The sequence below is a fragment of the Epinephelus lanceolatus genome, chromosome 8 (genome assembly GCF_041903045.1).
Source record: "Epinephelus lanceolatus isolate andai-2023 chromosome 8, ASM4190304v1, whole genome shotgun sequence".
NCBI lineage: Eukaryota > Metazoa > Chordata > Actinopteri > Perciformes > Serranidae > Epinephelus > Epinephelus lanceolatus.
The window spans coordinates 12,344,242-12,362,658 of record NC_135741.1 but is presented as its reverse complement, the minus strand read 5'-3'; the positions used below and the strand labels follow the sequence as shown (position 1 = coordinate 12,362,658).

The 18,417-nt window shown below is 45.1% G+C and overlaps 1 protein-coding gene across 8 annotated transcripts in view; it reads left to right on the top strand.

Moving 5' to 3' along the window:
- The window catches only part of camta1a (calmodulin binding transcription activator 1a), a 373,492-nt gene that overhangs the window by 278,167 nt on the left and 76,908 nt on the right, over window positions 1-18,417 (top strand). For all 8 annotated transcript variants that reach the window (XM_078169855.1, XM_078169850.1, XM_033630118.2 and 5 more), the window contains one exon: window positions 17,199-17,270. In XM_078169855.1, the coding sequence (XP_078025981.1) occupies window positions 17,199-17,270 (72 nt within the window). The remainder of the gene's footprint in view (window positions 1-17,198; window positions 17,271-18,417) is intronic.

The following is an 18,417-nucleotide window of genomic DNA, read 5'->3' as shown; positions in this document are numbered from 1 at the left end:
TGACAACAACTGACAACATTTTTTTCTATCAGAGTAGACAGAAGAATGAAGTGAGGATAATATTTAATACGAAATATGAGCATACAGATTAACAGATTTGTGCTGATTAAGATTTAACAGACGTCATTGGTTCTTGGACATCAGAGGGAGATATTTTGTGATCGAGGGACATCTGAGCAGCAGCAGGATAAATCCCCCATGGAGGCTAGACACTGGTGGTGGTGGTGATGGTGGTGGTGGTGGCTGATGACTCTGAGGCTGCTGACTGCTGAGGCATATGAGGCTAATGAATCTGTAAAGACTAGGTGGTAATGCGGAGGTGGAGGGCACGCACAACAGCAGTAAGAAAGAGCTACAGCAGAGAAATAACCATATTTAAAATGAGGAGCAGTAAGATAATAGGCTGACAGAGAAGGTTTGTCGCTACGCTACTGGCTGATTGTGAATCAACTGATGACTCAGTCGACCCACCCAGACAATCGCCTAGAGATAGTAAGTTGGCATACGTGCAAGGAGTGAATGGCAGGGTGAGAAAGAAACCTTCAGCCTTAGCATGAAAAGTATTGTCTTCCTGACTGAACTTTCGCGACAGCTTCATTTCCATGTTGTTCACCGTCTATAATTTCATATTTTTGTACTCTGCGTATCTGTCTGTCATATTGTCAACATCTGTTGATGCTCATTTCTGTTGTGGGTTTTGCATTTATATTGTGGCTTTTTTGCATTTCTGTTTTGTTAATGCCCTTGTGTTTTCCGAATTTGTAAGGCGTTTTGGATATACAGTTTGTTCGGACCATCTTGGCCACCATACACTCTATGTGATGAATGAGAGGGATTACTTTTGTATAAGTCTATACATTATTTCTTAGGAAAACCCTGCACAGTATACCTTTGTATGTGTTTTCTCTGCTTCTCCCTCCTCTCAGTAGTTATCTCCCTATGTAGCTCTAGTGCACCGCTGTATCCAGAAGTGTCTCTGTGAAGCCAAAGCTAACCTTCTCCTTCTAGATTAGACTAGTTGCAATTAATTAAGAGTGGAGGGAGTATGGAGGACTTTTGGCCATATCAAAGCAGCAACAGGACACAGAGACATTTTGCATATGAGAGATGGTGGAGGAGGGGGGAATAAGAGAGGGAGGACGAGAGGGGGGAGGCAGTGAGGCAGCTATGGTGGAAGTGGGAGGATCAAAGCAGAGGATGGTGGCAGAGTGCTGTCCCCTGCTGTGCAGCTCAGATAAAGACAGGTTAGCGCCACAGGTCTCCTCAGTGAGAGGGAGCCAGGCACGAGGCCAGGGGAGATGCATGAACAAGCCAGCTTACAAACATCTCATAATAACTCAGGCAGAAGAAGCCCTCTGAATTAAAGTGTCACTTTTCATTTGCTTTCCTTTCCTTCTTTTGGCTCACTGGCTGATTTTTCCCTCTCTCTCTCAGTCTCTCTCTTTCTCTTTCACTCCCTCCCTCTTGTCTGCCTACCCCACCCCTATAACCAACCGGCCCCCCCTTCCTTTTCCTCATCACAATCCAAACATAACATGGACTCCCTCAGTTGCCTTCCCCACTGTCTTCATCACAGGGCTGCCCGGGGGCTCTCAGGCTCCTCCATCTGCCTGCTGTGTGTCTGTGGCTCTCCCTGTCTTTCTTTGCTTGTCTCTCTGTCTGTTTGTGGCAATCCCCGTCTCTCCAAATCTGTCTTTTGTGGGCTTGGCTTTGTGTCTGTCTGCAGGGCTCTCTGTCTCCCCGCACACGTACAGTCAGAAGTATGATGGGTTGGCAAAGTGAAAGTTTTTTGCCTATTATGCTCATATAAAGTGGAATACAGAAGGATTAATATTCCACAAAGGACACATTGTCTTGGGTCAACACTTGTTGAAATCATGGCAGCAACAAACAAGGTATAAAGTTAGCTTGGCACTCCAGCAACATTTTGTCAATACTGTACGTGCCTCACTGAGGTCCCGATCAGACAGAGAGCTTTTTAGCAGCCTGGGGCAGATTTTTGTAATAGTTTTACATGAGAGTGAAGATTTCTGCTTGCTGCTTTTGCTTTGCTGAGCACTTTGCATTTTTCCATTCTGCAGAGCAAGACTTACATAACTCACCTGCCCATTTGATATGCAGATGTTTATTTACTGGGTACAATAACTAGTTACTATCTAAAAAAGGTGCAGAACATTGAATTTACTTAACAGCAAAGTAAAGGTTGAGCTAAGGTCAGGTGATCATAGACTGTAAAAATAATGATGTTGCAATCACCAATTGGTTTGTGGACCCCCTCTTTTTGAAGCCTCGATTTCAGCATTATGGCCGTTGTGCCATCTTGAGTTTTTTTGGAGGCAGAAGTGACCATATTTGGAGTAGAATTTGGAGCTTTAGGAGCAAGAGGTTGATCTTACTCATAGACTGTGTTGACATCTTGCAGACAGTCTGTCACTGAAAGTGGTGCCACCCTTAAATATCTGTCACTTTTAGCCTTAATAAAATGTACAGTTGTCATGAATAGTGGAATTAGCTCCAGAGACCAAAACCTTTTTTGTACCAGGCTGCAAACATGTTTATTTCTGCTGTAAACATAGGAATCTGTGGAGATTGACTTGCTTTTGGAGCCAGCCCCAAGTGGCCATTAGAGGAACTGCAGTTTTTGGCACTTTGTGCTGGCTTCACTTTTCAGCTGAAGAGGTTGCTGTTTGCAGGTTGCTGTTTGCTGTTTGCACTGAATCACCTGCAAACAGCAACCTCTTCACTTTTCAGCTGAAGAGGTTGCTGTTTGCAGGTGATTCAGTGTTTGCCTAGCAACTATATAATAACTAAGAAGATTCAGCAGTTTTTTTGTTGTTGTTTTTAAAGGTATAGGCTGATTTCTCCCCATGTCAGTCTGGTTATCTATGTAGCTGCAAGCCCCAGAACACTCTTAATTCCAGTGTCATGCTGAACCCTGATTGACCCAAACTCAATTGTATGGTTATTAACAGAAAAATGGCTCCACAGCCTACGTGTCGGTGAAGATTCTCAGTCATCCAGGCCATGATAATCACAAGTGCTATATTGTAGGCAACTGGACTTTCTTGAGTGTCTTGAAGACGTTTCACCTCTCATCCAAGAGGCTTCTTCAGTGAAGCCTTTGAAGAAGCCTCTTGGATGAGAGGTGAAACGTCTTCACGAAGCTCAAGCAAATCCAGTTGCCTACGATATAGCACTTATGATCTCCACAGCCTACCTTATTAATATTATTATTATTATTATTATTAGTAGTAGTAGTAGTAGTAGTAGTATTGTTTTGAATGACTTTGGTTGATATGTTATAAAGTTGCAGCTCTGCACAGGGGACATGACATAGGAGACAGAGTGTACAGTCTGGGTGAGCTGGCTGCTGTTTCCGTAGCACCTCCATGATCGATGTCATTTCTGTCATTGTTCTCAATCCTGCTAATCCCGCCGCTGAGCCAGCCTGTCCAAATTGGGTGTGCTGGGTGCTGTCGGTGCTGAGGCGGGGCAAGGAGATTGGGGACAGAAGCGAAAGTGCACAGAAGCTGATGAAGGTTGTTGCCGTGCTCTGAAGTGGAGCACCATCTTCCCCGCAGTGTTGGGAGTGGATGGGGGCAGCTATCAGTCTTTAATTGGGCACTCTGGGCCATAATAAAGAGATTCCACAGTATGGAGAAATAGAATGAGAGAAAGATACAGAGCACTGCGGAAGGCCAAAGAGTGGGGTGAACCTAGCGCACTTTAATGCAATGCGTAATGGCAGGTGTCGCTCTGCCTAATTTCACGCCTCTGTGAGCGAATGTGCACCCAGACGATCGCCACTTCCAAGTCCCCTCTCTCTCTCTATTTCAGTCTCTCTGCATTAACGTATAGTCGGTCGCAGTGATGTGTTTTCCCTTCCACAGGACTGCGTGATTTGGCCTGGACCAAACGTGGACTTAAGTTCCCCTGAAACCTGGAAGTGCATGCCTGTAAGCTCCATGACAGGCTAAATGTGCAGCATAGGCACTAAATAGAGGCATGGGGACAGTTAAGGAAGCAAAAGGGCCCGCCTCTTCCATCTGTCACATCCAGGCCATATGATGAGGAATGAGGAATGCTTATTCTTTTGCTTCTGTCAGTAATCCGGCCTGTTGGACTTCGGGCCAGCCGTGGGTAGAGACGACAGGAGGGGAATGGGTCAACCAGTGGTGTGTGTGTATGTTTGTACGTCACACAGAGGGACTTTCAGAGTTTGACACGGGGGCATCCCGTGACAGCAGAGACGGAAACGAGTTCTGATCCGCGATGCCCTGCCCAGCCTCTTGTATGACCTGCTGTTGCTCCACAAGCCTCTCCTCCCATCCTCACCCTCTTACCCTTCCTCACCCTCCTTCTCTCCTTCTCACTCGTCCTTTACCCTCCTCTCCCCTCATCACTGTTCTCCCCTCCTCACCCCTCCTCACCCTTTCCTCGCCCCTCCTTCCTGTAGTCTGTGTTTGTGTTGGGAAGATTAAGCTGCTCTGACAAAGCTGTGTTTACAAATATGCAGGCAGAGAAACAGGCCAAGCGACGCTGAATAGGAATAGAATACAAATTGCTTTTTTATCTCTCTTAGGGCCAGGGCGAGAGAAAATGTGTTTGCGATTGTTGCTCCTCCGCCTGTGAAGGATAAAGCCTCAGTACTGGGTTTGGGCTCCCTGTTAGCATTCATTCTATCCTCTCCTCTCTCTGTCTCTCTCTCTGTGTCTCTCTGTCCTCCCACTCCCTTTCTTCCCCCCATGCTCTTTCTCCTCTTTGTCTGCTCCACACTCTCTGTCTCTTTCTCCCCGGCGGGAATTTTTTTTCCTGCTGTTTTCTTGGTAATCATATCTCCTCTCCTCTCCTCTCTTCTTTCCTCCCTAACTCTCTCATGTCTCCCTGATGTGTGCTCCTCTCTCCTCTATATGTGCACCACTCCGTCTACCATCACCTCGTTCCCTCAATAATTTTCTCCATTCCTCTTCCCCTTCATGTTTCCATACAAGCTGAATATCTCTCTGTTGCTCACTCTCCCTCCCCCTCCATCCATGCTTTTTTTTTTCCCCCCTCTCCTCCGCTCAGTAGGACATGTCATGATTTACAGTCTCTCTCAGCTCTTCCTTGCTCACACCGGAGATATTGGAAATTTGGAGTGCCTATAGATCACGGCAGGGGGAGAAGCCGTGAGCCTCCGCTAATCAGCCCTAACAGAACTGTGGAGCATTACAAATCTGAGCTCTCTCTTACAATTAGGCAGCATGTCTGCCTGGCATAACCCACGGCAGGGAGGCTGAGCCTGTGATGTCATCTTCAGCAGGTCTCCACCGTGTCTGTGTCTATGTGTGTGTGTGTGTGTGTGTGTGTGTGTGTATGTGTGTGTATGTGTTTTAGGGGGAAACAGTGGGTTGGATGGTTTGCTCTCGTTAATGCAGAGGACGTGCTCCCCTTCTCCACACAGTGGCACTTTTATCCTTACCTCAGCTAACACAAGGGAAGGTTAATGGGCGGTCATACAGACTCAAACAATGCCATCTATGTTTATTAAGCAGCAGCAGCAGCCTCGCCATGTGATGCTTTTATTAATTATTTAATTTCAAATACAGGACATGCCTTGAGGGCCGGATAGGAGCCCAGCTTTTGAGGACAGTGTCAAGAAAAGGAACTTTTCCTGGGGGATTTTTTTCTCCTCCTCAGCTGGTACATACTGTAGTTTCATGTGTAACTAGGGCTGGGGATTGGTACTCGATAGCTTTAAGGTATTCAACCCAGTGCCAATTTCAACGATACCTGCATTTGATCTTTCTTACGCCAGGGGTCTGATGTCAGAGTGTCCCGTCTCTCTTGCAGAACAGCAAACTTTCTGTTGTTGTCGTCTCTGGAGCCGCTCTCCTGGGTGTCTTACTGCCTGCCCGGTTAGCATGAGCCAACACATCCAGCAACAGATCAGCTCTGTTGTTAAACCTGTTAACTGTACATTAATGTTAGCCATGTGATGCTAACAGTTAGCCCTGTCACTGGGTGTGTGCAGCCTGCCAGACTTTCACAACCGACCCTGATGTGGACCTCACACTCCTGCAGCAGCACCATCTGTGATGTGGGGTAGTCGAGCGTGGCATGTTTGATGGAGTTGGCAGTTCAGCATGCCAAGATGGTTCCAAAGCTTTTGCCACCTTGTTCGTATTATGGGTGTGGAATAAAGTACTTCATTGGCATCAATATCGTTTTAAGGTCACTGGTAATCTTTCAAATGATACCCAGCTCTACCTGTCACTCTCTTCCCCCTCCGTCCCTGTTTCCATCCCATGTACAGGTGAATTTATATCCATCTTCTGTGTTGATATCCCTTTGGCCACTCTCCAGCACATGCATTTGGGTTTCACAAATTGCGATGGTGACTTCATACAGGAAAGTCTCCTTAGACTCAGCTGTTTCCCTCCCACTAAAAAATGACAGTAAAACCTGACCTTTGACCTCATGCCTTTAAAGTGTGGCACAGTAACCTGATTCCTTTATCCATTACTCCATCTTTTAATGGAATGAAGTGCCTGTCGTGGTTGATAGCTCCGGGGCTCCTAATGCAAACAGATGCTCATTACTCTTTTTACAGCTCGACATTTTTTACATGTCTGTTCTAGACAGGCAATCTAGAGGTCGGCTCAAAGGTTGGCTGATAAGGAAGCGGTGTCTTGAGATAATGACTGGTTTCCATTTTACCTTTTACACATGTACTTAACATCCATTTGTAACCTGTCGCCCCCCACATTAGGATAATTTGCTGATCTCCTCACATAGACTTTTAACTAAAGCTATTTTGCTTTATCAAGATGCAGCGACTCGAAACACAAATTTGCAAGACAGCCCATTAGCATTTCAAAAACAAAGACTTGACTTGAGCTAATTTAATCTGTAGCACATCTCCAAAGTAAGGCCATTTTCTTATGTGCGGCGCAAAGTCAGTCGAGGAGAGGGGAGAGATAAGGAAAAAAATGAAAGCCCGAGTGAGTGAAATTGGAAAGAGAACATTTGCTACCATTGCTGTTTAGGCCTCTGCTCATGGTGTGGGTACTATAGAAACACAGTTTGACTTTTGAGAAGCTGACAGAAGCGCTGCAAGGTTTCCTGAGCTTTCCTTTGTTGACAGGCATCAATGTTTTGACTGCTGTTGTAGGCTGAGGTCAAGGCAAGGCCTCTGCTGGCTCTTTGTGAAGTATGAAAAAAAAACAGCCTGATATATTCACTCGTCCAACAGTTTTACCTCTCTTTTTGTGTTAGGGTTTTCAACAGTCTTGTTACTTATGTGAATAGGTCGTTATTCAGAGCTACATTCAGAACGAATGTACTAACAGATACCTGGTCAAGTGAAGTTTGCCTAATGGACTTTTTTATGTTTTAATTCATTTTATGTATTCATGTGTATACTAAATCCATTAGTCACAGGATCCTGTTCACTAAAACATTATAGGATGCATAAATATGATTTCTTTATGCAGACACAGACACTTAAGCCTTTAAAGAGGACCTATTATGCTCATTTTCAGGTTCATAATGTATTTTTGGTTTCTACTAGAACATGTAGGAAACAACGCTGGAGACAGGTTTTTGCTCACAGAATTAGTTTTACATATGTTTATCTAATTTTTTGAAACTTTGGCCATGTTTAATATGAACATCTGATATTGTAATGTTATGTTTATATGGCAGAAAACAAGGAAAAGCATAATACATCTATATCATATATATATATAGCCTGCATCCATTTTACTCTGAACCTGTTTATGGCTTGTTACGTCAAGGAATTGATAAACTCAAGGCAAAACTGTAAATATATATACAGTACAGGCCAAAAGTTTGGACACACCTTCTCATTCAATGCGTTTTCTTTATTTTCATGACTATTTACATTGTAGATTCTCACTGAAGGCATCAAAACTATGAATGAACACATGTGGAGTTATGTACTTAACAAAAAAAGGTGAAATAACTGAAAACATGTTTTATATTCTAGTTTCTTCAAAATAGCCACCCTTTGCTCTGATTACTGCTTTGCACACTCTTGGCATTCTCTCGATGAGCTTCAAGAGGTAGTCACCTGAAATGGTTTTCCAACAGTCTTGAAGGAGTTCCCAGAGGTGTTTAGCACTTGTTGGCCCCTTTGCCTTCACTCTGCGGTCCAGCTCACCCCAAACCATCTCGATTGGGTTCAGGTCCGGTGACTGTGGAGGCCAGGTCATCTGCCGCAGCACTCCATCACTCTCCTTCTTGGTCAAATAGCCCTTACACAGCCTGGAGGTGTGTTTGGGGTCATTGTCCTGTTGAAAAATAAATGATCGTCCAACTAAACGCAAACCGGATGGGATGGCGTGTCGCTGCAGGATGCTGTGGTAGCCATGCTGGTTCAGTGTGCCTTCAATTTTGAATAAATCCCCAACAGTGTCACCAGCAAAACACCCCCACACCATCACACCTCCTCCTCCATGCTTCACAGTGGGAACCAGGCATGTGGAATCCATCCGTTCACCTTTTCTGCGTCTCACAAAGACACGGCGGTTGGAACCAAAGATCTCAAATTTGGACTCATCAGACCAAAGCACAGATTTCCACTGGTCTAATGTCCATTCCTTGTGTTTCTTGGCCCAAACAAATCTCTTCTGCTTGTTGCCTCTCCTTAGCAGTGGTTTCCTAGCAGCTATTTGACCATGAAGGCCTGATTGGCGCAGTCTCCTCTTAACAGTTGTTCTAGAGATGGGTCTGCTGCTAGAACTCTGTGTGGCATTCATCTGGTCTCTGATCTGAGCTGCTGTTAACTTGCCATTTCTGAGGCTGGTGACTCGGATGAACTTATCCTCAGAAGCAGAGGTGACTCTTGGTCTTCCTTTCCTGGGTCGGTCCTCATGTGTGCCAGTTTGGTTGTAGCGCTTGATGGTTTTTGCGACTCCACTTGGGGACACATTTAAAGTTTTTGCAATTTTCCGGACTGACTGACCTTCATTTCTTAAAGTAATGATGGCCACTCGTTTTTCTTTAGTTAGCTGATTGGTTCTTGCCATAATATGAATTTTAACAGTTGTCCAATAGGGCTGTCGGCTGTGTATTAACCTGACTTCTGCACAACACAACTGATGGTCCCAACCCCATTGATAAAGCAAGAAATTCCACTAATTAACCCTGATAAGGCACACCTGTGAAGTGGAAACCATTTCAGGTGACTACCTCTTGAAGCTCATCGAGAGAATGCCAAGAGTGTGCAAAGCAGTAATCTGAGCAAAGGGTGGCTATTTTGAAGAAACTAGTATATAAAACATGTTTTCAGTTATTTCACCTTTTTTTGTTAAGTACATAACTCCACATGTGTTCATTCATAGTTTTGATGCCTTCAGTGAGAATCTACAATGTAAATAGTCATGAAAATAAAGAAAACGCATTGAATGAGAAGGTGTGTCCAAACTTTTGGCCTGTACTGTATATGATGGAAGAGAATAATTCATTCATACATAAACACATGAGTATGGATGCATTGTTCCCTGACTGTCATATATGTGCGCTTGTGTTTGTATTTCTGCAGGTGTGTGCATTATTGTTATTTGCAGGTGTGACTTGGCAACTCCACACTATGTAGCTGTGTTTGCGCCTTTGTGTGTCAGTGTGTGTGTGTCAGTGTGTGTGTGTGTTGGTGCATGGTGGCATGCCGTAGGCCCCATGCCACCCTTCCATCCCATTAGCTGAGCCCAGCCCCTGCCGGTGTCTGCTTTAACCTTGGCCAGCGGGCTGGAGGAGAGGGAGAGTAATTCTAACCTTAAAAACCTGCTGATTAAAGCTAGTTTGGTGGAATTCGATTCCACTTAATGCCTTTGGCCGTGAGCCCAGCTGGCTAGCATTAGCATCAACAGACACCGTGTCTTCAGTCAGGGAGACAGACGTGCATGGGCATGTGCATGAGCTTCCTCTGGCACGTGTAAAAGCGCGGCTGTAAACCCCACATCCCCTCGTCTATCTCTCTGTCTCTATTCTTCTTCTCTGCCCTCTGTCTCTCATTCCGCTCTTGTCTCTCCCTCTGCCCAGTATATAACTTGTATACCCGACTTCATCACCGCAGTTCTCCTCCCTGAAATGTCTTTCCTCTCTTTCCTCTCGCAGGGCTTTTGGTGTGGCAAGCGGTCAGGGGTTTCTCTCTAACTGCCTCAGCCCTGTTATTGTTTTCCTCTTGAACTTGATGTATAGCTGTGTTTACGCGTCCAGCGTGGCTAATTAATTCTCCTCTTCAGGGCCTGTTTATCAACTGTTTGTGTTTATTTTACAATGTGTATGCTATTTTTAGAGCCGGTCATTTCCATAACACATGCATTTTTCCAGAGCATCATTTGTTTTGCTTTGTTGAGGAATTTAGGTTTGTTTTCCTTTTTTTCCCCCTCAGCTCGGGCGCAGCCTGCCAATTCATTTTGTAGCCCGCTCAGTTTTGACTGATTTAGAGGCTGCAGCTGGTCCGACGGAGAGGACCGGGGAGATAAATCTAAGCCTCTTTTGATTTATTATGTATAATGTCTCATCAACCGTTGCTTAAGTCTTCAGATGCACTGAAGAATTATACTGTTACAACTTTACAAGTTGTGGCTTATTTAAAGGGGTATAAAGAAGGAGAAGAATCTTAATAGAGAAAACATTCGCTGGCATAAAAGCCACAGTCATTGTGCCAGCAACATACAGGAGCTGTGCATTTCTCTCTGAATCCAAAATGCAAGAGAGATACTGTATATTATGAGCATTCTGGGCATAGTGCCACCATACCAGACACTACAGATAATTTGATTCCCGCTGAACGATTGGGAGAGAGCGGAGCAGAGCGGCTGACTGTAAAGACAGCAGGTGAAATGCAGAGCATTACGGTATCAGTCGAAAATGAGCTCATCCTCCAAACTGGAAGTGGCACTTTTCAGCCGTAAGTCATCTAATCACGTCTGTATAGAGCCAGAAATCGTTGGTTGATCAATAGTCATCATGGATGCTGTCAATGGCCAGAGTAGCTTGAATCTTGCATGGTCCATGAATCTCTATTGAGTATGGATTTTGCGCTCCCTCCACGGATGGGGTTTGATAGTACCGCCTGATTGGCTGCTGCGTGAGCTCTATTTATGCTGCTGTGCCCCAGGCTGAATCACCTGCCTCAGGCATCCATGTGAACAGACATATGCAAACACGAGCACACACAGAAGTACACACACACAAAATGATACATTCCCTCTAATGAAGCAGTGAGCCAGAAGTGACTTTACCAGGTGGATGTCCATGTCAACAACTGTATAATAGTGCGAAGCAAGTCACTCAATACAGCGAGAGCTGAAAAATTTATGTAAGATCCGACTATGGATTATTCATACTTAGAGTGATGATATGTGAGAACAAATGTTGGCCAAGGAAACATCAGAGGACACATGAGTTGAGTCAGTGGTAAAACTACACCTGAAAGAGATGGCTGGAGGTATGTTATACTAGATGGAAATTAGGAGCTGGACATGGCAGTGGCGCCTACAAGGTGGGCAAGGAGGGGCCATGACCCTCTTGATATATAAGGCTGATATATTACTGTCTTTAAGAGGCTGTGGCGCACTCGTTTTTTTAAGCTAGGAATGTAGTGGTATCTTGTGAAACTAGACATCCTAAGGCATGTATTTGTAACAACCATGTCGGCATAGCTTGTCAGGAAGGGGGCTAAGTAATGCTCAAAATTTGGGCTAATTTTAGGCGAGGGAAAAGGGGTCTCAAGATCTCAAGATATCTGAATGAAAATGGGTTCTATGGGTACCCATGTGCCACCATCATGCCACCTCGTGTTTCCAGTAAATGTTTACTTCATTACAATTAGTGTACTCCTTCAAATTAAAACTGTATGTAAGTTTTTTTAAGGAAAAGAACAACCAGTCTATTTGAAGAACAATTAATTGCTTATATTGATATATAACACATTAAAACAGTTTAAAACAAGATTGTTGTGGAACTCAAAATGTTAAATATACCGATATTAGTCTATGCACATCAAATAATTAATAATATAAACTGTAAAATAAGAAACCAAAGTATATCAGTATGCAATTCCATGACCCTTCCATTGACATAGTTTTCAGCTAGACTATATATTTCAACAGCATAAGCAAATTACTGAAATTCAGTTACGGCCAAGATTTTCAGTTGCCCCGTCTGGACACCCCTATGAAAAAATTCTGGGGGCTTCATTGGGAAAATAAGGGAGAAAGAGTATCAGGCATGTTGTCCATGCATGCACCATATTGCTGTGTCCGTGTGTGTGTGTGTTTGTGTGTGTGTGTGTGTGTGTGTGTGTGTGCGCGGACCTGACAGACAACCGACAGACGAATGTGTGGCAGCCTCTGACAGTAAGATGTTTGCATCACGGCAGGAAAACAGCAAATTGCCAACATAAATAAGGTGCCACGCTCTGATTAGGACTGTCTTCACACATCATTATGGTCTAATGAGAGTTTCCCGCTCTCTCTCAGTCTCACTGTGACTGCGTGTCTGCTTGCCAGTTTTGCCACCGCCGACTTTGCATTTTGCTAACCCATCTCTAGCTGTGCCTGACACCTGTCAGCCATGATGGATGAATGTAAGTGAGGTGTCGCCAGGGCAACAGGCAGGCCAGGGGCAGCGGTGGCCTCCGGAGGCAGGACAGGTAACCGGTGGTGGCCCTGCCTTTATATCTGAAGGCTTTATTTAGGCCCAACTGTTTATCACCGGGCTGTCTGGCCTGCTTGCCCTGTGTGAACAGCGATCCTGCTCTGCTCAGGACTGCTTTAACACCCCAAAGGGGGGGGCGTGTTCAGGCCAGGCTATAATACCCTCTCATTGGGCCGAGCCAGAGTTTCATCGCCTTGGCCGCTTGCTTGAGTGACAACACCAAATGAATTTGCTGCATCAGTGTCTGACTTTGGAGGACACACGTCGCTGTAACTCTTTTTTCCTGCTGTCTGCAGTGACAGCGCATGAATACATTATGGACATGCTGCTTGTGAATACTTCTAAAAAAACGGTTATGTATCATTGTTCTATTGTGTCTCATTTGCACCCCCAACAGTAAACCAATAATATATTCACGTGTATGGATATGTGTGTGTGCTCTTAAGTGCACCTATGTATTTGTTTCACTGTTTTCAGTGTGTCAGCATGCGAAAGCACTTCAAAATTACACACTGGGAAACTGCACTTTTAATGAGAGGATATGTGTGTATGTGTGTATAATTATGGTTTAATTGCTTGCCCTGTGATGTGCTGTCATCTGTCACAGCCCAAAGACAGCAAATAATGGTTCTGCTGCCGTCACTTTGTCACCCAGACACTCAGCATGCAGAGAGCAGCAGAAACACCAGTAACTGATATGCGTCTTGAATTACTGATAAGCGCTCGAGTATGATGAGCTTTGTGTATGTGGGCGTGCTTGTGCTCTCAAAAGTATCTTGGCCAGCCTTTCTATCTCAGTCTATTGTGATTGTCTGTGTATGTGTGCAGGAGGGTGTGTGCGAGAGTGTAACAGTACGTGTCTGTGCGTCTTTGAATATTTCTCGGTTTAGGAGTGGGTGTAGTTTTTTTGCTTAAGAACTCATTGTCTAATTCTGTTTGTGTGTGAGTGGGCGGGAGTGTGATGGGAGGGTGAGGGTGCACACAAGCTTACGTGTGTGTGCAAAACGTGTTTGATGCCTACTGTATATCGGTACTGACAGGTGCAACAGTTGTGTTATGCTTTAAGCTGCTTGTTTGTCTGGCACGCTGCTTTGTGTGGTTGAGAAATGGAGTAAACAGAGGGAGAGGAAAGCAGCCTGGGGGCTAATTTATTCACTCCCCAGTCGCCCGAGTCGCAGAGGCCTGTTGCACTGGCCCACCTGTCAATCCTGAGGAGCATGCCATAGCCTCATCCAAAGGCACACAGCCACCACAGCCCACTCTCAGTGGGCCAAGCGCTTTAGGCAAGAGCAGTATTAACCATGATATATCAATAAACTCTCCGTAATCAGAATTAACAAGACAGCAAGCTTATTTAGCACACAAGCAGCATAAAAAAGTCAGCCATTTTCTGTGTGCAGCGAATACAGAGTTACGGTCGTATTAGTGTTGGTGTTTAAATGTAAAGTCAAATACTGAGTAGACAGAATGGTAGCATTTCTGTTTGTAAGCACCTTTCTCAAAAGTATTGCAACACATGACTGAAGTGAAACGCATAAACAGTTTAATGCCTTACAGGCCAATGTACCGTATTGCATCACAACTGCCTAATCCCTGAAAAGAGCACAAAGTACAGTTTATGACATAAATACTTGCAAAACTGCACAGTAGAAATGTGGGAGCTGCTAGCAAGTGTAGTTGACTGTAGTAATGTGATGTTCAATGCACTGTGGGAGTGGGAGGAAGCGTCTGTCCGTTGCCAGCGTGGAGTAATGGATGGCAGAGCTATGGGAGTGGGAGGAGGCATACATCCTATTTCAGACAGCTGTAATGGATGAGAGTACAGCAAAAAAATAAGAACAGGAGGAAGTCTGCATGCCTTCACTATCTCAAAGTCTCACACGCAGAGTTCGGTAGTATTGAAACCAGTTCACAATAGATGTGAGTGGAACAAAGGAACACCTGGAGGAAGAGTCAAAGCTGATGTGACTTTTGTTGTTTGTGAATTTGGTCAGGCAGTGGTGAAGCTCCCTGTATAGGCGACAAAGGCAGTTGCCTAGGGCGCCTTGCAGAGGGGGAGGCACTTAAATTGCCACCAACCCTCTCATCCCTCCATGCACCCCAAAAACCTTTTCATTAAATTTTTTCTTATGTTCAAAAGAATCAAACATGACGAGAAAATTATACAAAGATCTGCTGCTAACAGTGGGTCTGTTGTAGGAGGACCACCTCTAGTGCATCTAGTTCATCAGTAAGTGATCATCACAGTCAGAACCTTCTAGAGATTTATGGGTATGGTAGAGTGGAGTGTGTTTGGAGAGCATCAGAGTAAGAAAGTAAGAAGTAAGAGGGGCCATTTTTACTCAGAGATCACGCAACAGGGCTGCTGCAAAGTCCCTTCTCAACACTGCCTTTGCATTTTTACACAGAACCAGAACCAAATAACAGCAGCATCATGCCACCCCTATGTGTGATTTTGAACAGCATACCGGCATCATGGACTGTGACATATAACATACGTGTTGGCAGCACTTTCTAAATAATAACAACAGCATAACATACCAATAACAATCACTTACTGTCCCTGTAACATGGCGGCTGATCTCTTCCTGTGCTCAGAGGGTAATGAGCTCCTGGACTACATGTGTTTCCAATTTGTGGACATTTTTGGCTGCTTTCCTTCTTTGAGTTAGCTGCTAACTGCTATTGGCTGCCTTCATATGTCCCGCTGGTGGGTTGCACACATAACTAATCATCAGAATGTCACACCAGTCCTGTCTGCGGTCCCATCCTGTTTACGCAGACGTTAAATCGGCCCTATTACTACCTCCGCTACTGACTTAAAGGCGAGACATCTCTGTCCTCCCATTCTACAATTGCACCTTTTATAAAGAACAGCGAGGCGGAATAATGGCGTGATATTCCCGCCTTGAACAGACAGTGTAAAAGAAGTCAAAGTTAAAAAATGAAACAGCAAAAGCCAGACAAAATTTGCAAGATTTATTGTGTGCTACTCATTGTTTGTTAGCTGAGCTGTTTATTTGTGTTTATTTCTAATTAGTTCTTGTTCTTCTTTTTAATAAATACAATAATTATAAAAGATGATAATAATATTTTTAAGGGACGGGTGGTTGAGCCAAAGGCGCCAAATGTGCTAGGTTAGGCAGTGGTCATTGGATGTCTACACGTGCGAATGTGTTGGACCCACACAGCACACACACACACACACACACACACGTGTTTGTGCAACTGTGTGATGTGTTTGTTGTTTTTAGCGACGTAATGTGTCTCTCACCATGTGCCCAGTCTGTGTAGCTGTGCAGTGCTACTCTGGTATAATTAATCAGATGGTTTGATGTTGGCAAATGAGTGTTTATACAGACTGACTTCCTCTGCAGGCCCTGCTCTTTTTAACTAGGTTTTAGTTAAACAAGACAAGCACATAACACATCTCAAGGCACCTATTTATCACACAGTCCTCCAAGCAATGTAGCCCAACGCCCCCATGCTCCCTCTTCCCTTCCCCCACACCTGCCCCCTTCCCTACTGCCTACCCATTCACATCTACCAGTGCCCGAGGAAACCTGCCTTAACTTATTGAACACACGGCTCCTGAATAATGAAGCTGTGTCATGTCTGTACATGCACACACTTTCCCTAACAGTGCGTGTATCAACCCAGCTGTGGTTTCTCCTAATTTCTAAACAAAGAGCTATACCAAAGTGGATTGGAGCTCAGCCCTCCCCGACCTGCTTGTTTGATTTATTCCTGTAAGAGCCAAGCTCCCCGTCTTAAGTGCAATCCACCCTACCCTCACCTTTCACAAATATCGCAAAAAATCACAGCCTGTTTCCTGGCTGCTGAGGGTTTGGGGTTGTTGCTGCTGTAAACAAGCAAAAGCAGGCTAGCCATCCCTCTGGGTCACCTGGGAGCCAGGGCTGTGGGTCTCCCAGAGAAGGATTGAAGGAGGAGAGAGGATGGGGAGGAGGATAAGTGCTGCCTCGCTCCTGTTCCTCACTGCACGGTGCTTTGTTGCGTTTGCCTCTGCTACCGGCTGGTGAAAAATGTCTCCTGGCCCCTCTGCCAGATACCAGGAGGCGTTATCAGCCCTGCCTAGCTCTCTCCACGGTAACGAGCCCCCAGGCACAGTATTATCTGTTTACGATAAGGATATTAATAACACTGTGCTTTAGTTATGTGCCGGGGTGCCCTGCGGGGTGATGGGGGGTTGGAGTAAGGAGCACCTGAATCATCCTGTCAGGGGGCTTTCTCCAAGCAGGACAGGGTAAGAGTGGGAAAGAGGGAAAGAAAGGAAGGAATCATGTGGTGATGCCGGGACAGTGCTGACTGGTTAACCCCATCCACTTCCAGGTCACTGTCTTTGTTTCCGAGAACAATAGCGTGAGCATCTGCCTGCAGGTCCATGTGGGAGTTAACGTAAAGACGGAAGAGGTCAGGGGTTCAGAGGTCACAGCTGTCATGGTCAGCAGAGAGGTCAGCCTATTGTGTGTATTTTACTGTAGTGTAATGTCCTCTTTTTCTCTCTCCAGTGTCTGTATGGCTGCTACGTCCACTCCTCCATCATCCCCACCTTCCACCGTAGGTGCTACTGGCTGCTCCAGGTAAGAACTGCTCTCCTCCTCTACAGTTCACCACACTTTAGTTTCACCCTCAAACTCTCCCAGCCTATCCACAAGAACTTGAATGAGTTGCATGATATCAGTTTCCATTTAGCTGAAGCATTTTCCTTTGACAGCCGGCAGGCAGACATCAACCTCTCCCCCCACTCTGCCCCCCCCCCCCCCCCCCCCCCCTCTCCCTCTCTTCTCTTTTCTCTCCCCAGCCTCCATTTCCCCTTATCTTTCCCAGTCATTCACTTTTCTGATGGCATTGCCCATACACGCCGTCCAGCACGAGGGCGGTATCTCAGTCTGCTAAAAGCTTTGCCATCTCCCCTGTCTAACAGCTGCAGTGATGGGCAGTAAAAGCGTGATTGAAGACATTCCCCGTACAGTATAGTGTGCTTACAGTGGGTCGTCAAGTCCGCAGGCTGAGAGTGGTTGTAAATAGTAGTCCTTTGATCACCTCCCCAATACATCTCATCATTCTCGTTTAGCATGGCAGCCATTATTGTTGGAAGGTGCCTGATACGTACAACCATTCACACACACAATTTTAGGGGAGCAAAAAGCACACACGCCGAGAATAGGGCTGTGTGGTGCCGCTGCTATTTTCGTCTATATATCTGTCTATTTATCTATCTGTACTTCTACGTCTTACATATATTCTAGCAAACAACATGTGGAGAAAAAGCATCTTTGGGATAGATACACTTTGGCTAGTATGCCGCCAGTTCAGTTCCTCTAAGCTGTATTTTCTGAAAGACAAGAATTGTCGAGTCACAACATCCCTGCTGTACTGAATAGACCCAGAAGACAAATTCATCTGTGGTCTAACCAACCCGCCGTACAATGTCTGTTAGCAAAAGAGAGAGCAGACCGGTTGGGAAAAGACAAAAGGGAAGAACTGGCCTGAACAATGCTTAAATACTAATCAAAATAATTAGAGTGTTCCCACAGCAAACAAAAGCTTTCAAACAACAACTGTTTATTTCTCTCTCGCTCTGTCTGTTGGCTGTGTGTGTGTTACAAGCAGTCATAACAACACGAGCAGACAAAAAGCATGTCTCTGGCTGTCTTTCTGAGTTCAATCAGCGAAGCCACTCAGGCTATTTTCACTTATATATATTTTCCAAATGATTAGAGGTTC